This window comes from Triticum aestivum, chromosome 3B (genome assembly GCF_018294505.1).
Source record: "Triticum aestivum cultivar Chinese Spring chromosome 3B, IWGSC CS RefSeq v2.1, whole genome shotgun sequence".
Taxonomy (NCBI): Eukaryota; Viridiplantae; Streptophyta; class Magnoliopsida; order Poales; family Poaceae; genus Triticum; species Triticum aestivum.
In genome coordinates, this window is record NC_057801.1 from 268365589 (window position 1) to 268373303 (window position 7715).

General features: G+C 46.8%; 1 protein-coding gene across 1 annotated transcript; it reads right to left on the reverse strand.

Annotated features, from left to right (window-relative positions):
• Positions 1-4064: 4064 nt before the first annotated feature.
• Positions 4065-6120, reverse strand: LOC123069669 (BSD domain-containing protein 1). The gene has a single exon (XM_044492591.1). The coding sequence runs from the start codon at positions 5963-5965 to the stop codon at positions 4367-4369; it is 1599 nt and encodes a 532-aa protein (XP_044348526.1). The 5' UTR covers positions 5966-6120; the 3' UTR covers positions 4065-4366.
• Between the last annotated feature and the right edge of the window lie 1595 nt (positions 6121-7715).

Consider the following 7715-nt stretch of genomic DNA (forward strand, 5'->3'; position numbering starts at 1 on the left):
TAAAATACGTCTAGACACATCCATTTATTTTTGGATGGAAGGAGTACATGTCAATATGCCATGCCTTTCCATTCTTCAGTACCTATTCCATCTCTCTGTCATAGCATGTTTTGTAACTGAAGCGTCATTCTTTTATATAAGGCATGCAAGGGGAAGAGGGCTATGTTAGAATCTGAAGGGCTACAGACAAGGTCTTTTCAAAAGATCCAAACTCCAAGAGATAGTAACCCAACTCCAGTGTTCATAGAAACTGCTCCAGCACAGAGAAATCGAACTCCTCCACATAATAACCAGATTCTAGTAGTCCAAGAACCAGTCCGCTCCAGTCCAGCAAAAATATGTCAACTCCTTGCTAAGAAGTGTGTGCGTATCCTCGCATCATGAAATTTTATAACATTCAGATCACATTTGAACTTATATTTTCTACATGTGTCTTACGCATCTCACTTGTAGAAAATATGCTTAAAGGATAGCAAACCTTCTAAACTGAGATCGTGTTCGAGGAAAGTATCTTGCAGAAATGCTCTGTGCTCCAATCCGTATGTAAATACATTTTGTATATCACAGTATTTTTATATTAGTATGTATTTTGTTAAGTAGCATCGCGTGAATCCAACCTTCAGTATCCTACACCAATTATCTAATCTAAATTTACTTGTAGAAAAATATATAATTAAGGCGCTAATGTAGATTTTTGTAAGGAGCATACTAAGTTGCATGATTGTACTATCTCATATATTGCACATTACTAAAATCTAGTGTTGTGGTCCGGTTGCCCAATCGTTCATTGTGCAATGTTGCTTTCCTATTAACTTATCTGGCTGATGATAGCAGTGCCATATTGTGTTAATTTGATGCAGGCTGGTGTGGTCTGGTTGCCCAAATGTTCATTGTATCAATGTTGCCTTCCTATTATCTAACCTGGCCAACGATAGCAATGTCATAGTGTGTTAATTTTGGTGCAGGATGCTGAAGATAAGAAGACAAAGTCTGAAGACAGCAAGGCAAACCCATTGTTTTTATCCAATAAATCTAGTGCAGGTAATATGGTAATAACTCCTGATTAATATGTTCAGTCCCCCCTAATTTAAGTTATGATGCAGTGGTCAAGACACTCTGCACTATCAGTGATAGAAGCTTGACAAAATCGTCATATGAATATGTTCAGTTTCCTCTGTCTCGAATCTAACAAAAAGATGTATGTTTGTGAACCAATTACTGGTTGAAGCAATGATGGAAATCATGGAGTAATAAGAGGTGCACATTCTTGCGCAACAACAACTAATCGATGATTCCAGTGACAGTATAGCAAAGAATAAAGAACTTGCTCACATGCTTAAGGGTGTCATCCGCGCTGAGGTTGTAGATCATTAAGCCCATTCATTTATTTATACTAGCATCAATCTTTGATTGCCTAGTGGATGTAATTTTCTATAACATATGCTTCGATGTGCTACATTTTTCCTTGTATGCCTTATATTTGCTTAGTGTGGCTCGCACTCCAGCTTTCTGGGTCGAAAGCTCAACTGGCGGATAACAAGCTAAACTATAAAGTGATATTAATAACTAGAACAAAGCGATGTGGGCCCTTCATCGAGGGGAGCGGCCCACTGTCCATAATGGGCCTTGTAATGGGCTCATATTAGCTGGGCCAAAATTGTCTTGGGCCTTTCATGGATCGGATTTGCCGCTATCCATAAATGGTCCTCATAATAGGCTCAAAGTAATAGCTGGGCCAAAATCGATGTGGGCTAATTGGGCCTACAACCATGCTGGAATTTTAGCGGGCCCAATTAGTTGACGGGTCATTAACATGCCGAAATCTCCATTGGGCCGCAATAATTGAAATGAGCCAATGGGCCATTAGGAGGCAGAAAATGGACCACCGTTAATGCTTGGCCCATTTCAATGTCGGGTTATTAATAGGCCGAAATCCAAGCGGGCCATAAGTGGGCCAGTAAACAACACGGACCGTTAACAGGCCCAAAGCCAGGTCAGGCTGGAATTATGCCTCGGTGAACATGGGCCGCCCCGCTAAGAGGCCAAAAATGAGGTCAGACCGTAAATGGCTCAACTCTGGTGTGGGTCGTTAATAGGCCAAAAGACACACCGGGCTGGAATTGGATCATGCAGAACATGGGACGTTAAGAGGCCAAAAGTCAGGTCGGACCGTAAATGACCCAACTCATGTGTGGGCCGTTAATAGGCCGAAAGACACTCCTGTGGGGACCAACAAACCTGGACGTAGGTAGTATATTGTTTCAATGGCGACCATTTTACATGTTTGAAAGAGTTGGGTCAAACGTTCAAAGTTGGGCACAAAACGTAGATTTGACTAACAAATTTTGAGTTGTATGTCATAAAACTTATATTATTTGATTTATATTTGGAAGAGATTTCCAATGATACTATTTTTAGGATGTATAATTTCTTTTTTGATAGTTAAATCAAAGGTCAAAGTTTGACCCAAACTACAAGGAGAACTAATAAACCAGGACGGAGGTAATAGGTCGTTGGATTGACATGATTTGATGGTCAAGATTTATTAAATCTACCCGTTTGGATCTTTCTATATTGGTATATATGATCCATCTTTCTCTTTGCTATACGTACACTTCCTAAGGATTTTAGACTATCATTTTAGTCTCTATCTCTGCTTCTTATTACTTAAAAAATACGTAGGGTTCAATCTTTCGTCAAAATTTCTCCCCATCACCTCTTTGCCCGTCCTCCCACCCCTCGCCGATTTTTAGGGTTTTTCATCCCCTTCTGATTTCATCGAACTAATTCTTGGTAACCCAATAAACCAGATCAATATGTATTATAACAATAAATTCATGGTCGGTAAATAAACTGTTTTTAATGATAAAATCCGATAGACATGTTTGATAACCCAATAAATAGCAATAAATCCCCTGATTCGTAAGAAAATAAATATCAATCATTCTCTTGTTTTTGATAAACTAATAAAGCAGCTCAATCACAGACATATAATTATTTTATCAGTTTAAGAAATGACAGAAATATATGTTTTATAACCAAAACATAATCTTATTTTGTCTATTTTTTTTAAGACGCGGACGCTCATACATACGGATACACCCACACCCATATGAACGTACGCACGCACACCTTACCCCTACGAGCACCTTCGAGAGACTAAGCCGACACATCATCTTGAGATTGACGAAGTCACCACGGCGCCTTCGTAGTCGACGGGAACATCTCCTCCCTACTGAACGCTCATCGCGGAAAGGCCTGGAATAAATCCAGAAAAATGCGAGCACCGGTGTGTAAGTCTAGGACTTGAACTCTCCTCCTAATCATCCAAACACAGGTTTTGCATCAAGATTTGTCAAGGATGATCCTCTTATTTTGTGTAAGGGGAGCCAAGTGTGTTGTTCCGTGAAGCTGGAAGTCTATGCTTTGCACACTTTGATCGTTTGTATTCTGCCGTAGGACGTGTAATTCAGTAGCGCATGCTTTAGCGCAGTTTGGTTTCCATGCAGCTCTGCCCGCCACTGTTTGGACGGAGCATCTGCCGGACTTTGTATCGAGTTTGGTTGCTAGCGACGTTGCTGCACCAGTTTAGTTCGGTTGCTAGCGACGTTGCCGCACCAGTTGGTTAATGGAATATTGTTCCAGTAAAAGAAAAGGTGACCGCAAACTGAAAATACAGATGCAACCTCACAGCGAACCAATATTGCTACCTATACTGAAACTGATACAATTTCACATCGTTGCATCAGCAGTAAGGAAGAACGACGATCGTATCAAAGCAATTCCAAAGACAAATTGAAGAGATGGAAACAAACATAATGACCTACAGATATGACGACGTCAGTGAAAATGTAGTCTTTATGAAACCAAATTTTCTAATAGCCTTCAAGCACTGCAAATGTAAGACAGGAGTGCAGAACAACCTATGAACTCCAGTCAAGTTACCTTCCAGTAAGCAACAGATGAATATATAGCAACCACCTATATCAAAAGCATGCTTGGTAAACCGGTCACAATGAGTGCATAATGCAAATGATCTAATGTATCACATTCAAACAGAAAGCTGGTAATGATTTAACTAGAAATAAGTGGACACTAACCGCAAATAAGTTATTAACCATAACAGAAGAACACTACCATTCTGTTAAGTTCTTACAGTGGGGGTAATCAAAATACAGCCCCACTGAATTTGAATTGCCAGTGTACCATCACAATATTCACATGGTAAGACAGAACTCCAAGAGAATTTTTATGAACACCACCAGGATCCCATTTTTGAGAAAAAACAGGTTAAAACTATGGAAACATCTTTAACTTGAGGCTTTTTAGAGCACTCAGTTTAGGAGTGCGCTATTTTTTCTTTCTCTTACTCATCAACATCCCAACTTAGGTCTTCATCGTCTTCCACAGAGTTCAACCGTTTTCGGATATCCTCCACTTTGCTACTAGGGCTTGACCGTGGACTCCCCGCTTTCTTCTCATCTTGATCACCAACATCCTCAATCTCCTCCCAGCTAAGATCTTCCTCCTGCAGTGACGGTCGAGACACCAGTGATAAATCACTCTCCTTACATGAGTCGCCAGCTTCAGTCTTCTCTTCCTGCCCAGTGCCATTGCTTGACTTTGGTGTCGATGCCTCACCGCTGGATTCACCATTATTGTCCTTTGGTGCTACCAAAATCATCTCCTTATCTTCCGCTGCATTTTTTTCATTCGCTTCTACTTCTTGTTTTCCCTCAACCTGTGCTTCATGGCTAACAGACTCACCGATTTGCTCCTCTTTCTTATCTGGTATTGTGACAGTGCCTTGTTTGTAATCACCTTGATTATCATCATCGTCATCATCGACCTCCCAGCTGAGTTCTTCCTCGTCTTCCTTCAACATGGCCCTGCTTACGAGTTTGGTGCGGACATCCTCTGCTTGCCTGAGCTTGTCCACCGCAAAGAAATACCTGCACCAGAACATGTCATAGGCTACCACCGAAGGCACAAGCCTCTCCACGAAGCTCTCCAACCCAGGACTCTCCCTGAGCACGCCTTCAATCTCGTCTTTTCTCTCTTCAACGCTGAATGCCTCCTGCCACCTGCTGAACCCCTCGGCGTCCTCAGGCTCCTCGGTGAACGTGGTAGGGTCGGCACGCAGCGCCAGAACCTGTGCCTCGAAACGGGTGTACTTCTTGGACGGAAGGGACGAACGCCAGGAGGCTCCGGAGGCGGACTCAGAGAGTTGGGATGAGCCGTCGCCGGTAGCATCTTCGCCATCAGCGTCGACAGATCGGAGCGCCTCGTTGGCATGGGAAAGAAGTCCTGCAGCGGCGGCCCCATGGTCATCGACAGCCTGTCCGACGGACTCGAGCCTGTCGGAAGCGACGGACGCACCGGCCTCGAGCGCGCCAGGGAGCGCCGCCGCAGCCCGCGCAGCGGCTGCGCGAAGGGCCGTGGTCTCGACGCGGAGGCCAGACCCGAGGTCCTGGAGGTCGCGGCGGTAGCCCTCGAGCACCGACTCCGACCGCGACGAGAACGTCTTCATCAATCCTCCGAAGCTCCACCCGCCGCCGGAAACACCCTCCTCCCCCGCCTCCCCCTCCGGCGCCTCGGCTTCTTGCTCGTCGTCCTCATCCTCCGCGGCTTCCTGCTCGTCCCGCGGAGGCAAGTCCTCCGCGAGCGTCTTGATCAGCCCAGCGAAACTCCATCCGCCGCCGGAGCCACCCCCTTCCTCCCCCTGCACCTCATCCGCTGCCGCCATGCCGCCTTGCCCGCCCTCATCCTGCTCTTCCCGCTGCCCCTCAATCTCCTCGGCCAGTGTCTTCATCAGCCCACCGAAGCTCCACCCGCCACCAGAATCGCCTCCCCCGTCCCTCTCCGCTGCTTGCTCGACCTCCCGCTCCTCCTCCTCCTCGCCCTCCTCTTCCTCGTGCTCGCCGGCGGCGGCGGCGGAGAACACGGAGTTGAAGAAATTATCCATGAGAGCGCGTGGGGACTAGGGTTCGGATTTGGATCTGGACTCTCGAGGCTGAAGGTGGTGGCGTCAGGAGATAGATCGCCTTGCCGTCGGCGAGCGTTCGTTTTTTCCCCTCTTTTCTTTTCTCGCTGCCATGTGATATGATCATAGCGTTTGGCTCTTACTATGACCTGTAGGCCCTGGTGTGATGGGGCCCTTACATCAGTGAGGGTGTGAGAGTTCCGTAAGCGATCACTAGTACTAGTAGGACACACTTCGGTTCGGTGCGATTAGGGCCAGGTGGACTCGTGGAGCTCTGCCTACCTAACGGGTCTGGATCCACGGAAGTTTGGGAAGGGCGCGCAGGATCTACTCCATCCGTCGCATAATATAAGGGCGTTTTTGACACTGTAGTCGGTAAATGATTCAATACAATCAATCAGCCGAGCATTGCATCGGTTGCTTGTGCATTCGTCGCGCGCTGCAGAACCCATCAACTTCAAGGTACCACGCGTTTTTGTAGACCCATGCATAGCCATCTTCCCCTCAATCACTATCTTCTTCCTTTCGCCCTCGTCTTTTCTTCTTTCCACCCCGCTTGCGCGCTCGTCGCCATGGCCTTCTCCTCCTCCTCCCCCACCGCACAGACATGCCGCAGAGCTCTAGGCCGTACACGGATGCTGCGACTAGCGTGCATCGTCGCTAGGAACCGCATGTCCGCGTGTTGTGTTTCTGCGGCCATGGCTTGCAAGCTCTTGGTCACGGGCGGAGACCACAAGGTTCGCGAGCTGCAACCACTGCGATGCATGTTGCCACCGACGAGTTTTTTTTTTGCTGGAACCAGTGACGCCAATAGCTGGAACCGGCTATGCAATTTGTCGGAACACGAAGTCGACGGTCCTGGCCGCAATGTTGTTTTGCTACAACAAGCGATGCAATTCGCTTGAAGCGGCAGTTGCCGCTGCTAAGATTGGCGACGACCACGACGGTGACAGAGGTGATGCAGCCAGCAGCAGAAATGCTAGACACATGGTGTCATTTTGCTAGAACCGGTGAGGTCATTTACTACAACCGGCGACGCAAATGTTGCGACCTGCATGGTGAGCTATAATTAGCGGCGACGACGTTTTCTGCTGTAACCATGCATCTTCATTTGCTACAACCAACAATGAAAATCTCTACCACGATGGCGGCCATGTTTTTTTGCGACTAACAAAGGTGTGTTCCTAAGTGGCGACGGGAGAAGACGAATGCGGGCGGCTGAGGACGAGCACGGGTGGCATGGGGTGCCCAACAAGCACGGGGCAGCCAAGGGTGAGCGTGAGGTGGCTGGCAAGCGCGGAGATCCTCCTTTTTTTCGTGCACATGTGCGGGAAGAGGGAAGATGGCAGCGACGACCTAGTATGTGTGTATCTGTGTCGTTGACGCGCTCGCAATTTGGTGCTCGGCAGGAGACCGGACGAAAGTTGGGCCGGCTGACCGACACCTAGCATCGTCCATTGTTTTGTGTCTCCTTACATATGTGACTGAATTGGACCTGGCTGAGTGAATACAGGATAAAAAACCATTTGTGCACATAGTTTGTTTGCCTACATCCTCCCCAGCCTAGCTAAGAAGAAACATACGCATGGTATTTGGTTGTAGGCATGTTCTAGGGATGCGGAGTGCATGGTATTTTGCAAGGCATGTGATTTGGTAACCTCTTGTTGAAGTGGTGGGTTACTAGCACACTTACAGGTTGAACATAGATAAACAAGCATAGCAAAAACCCATA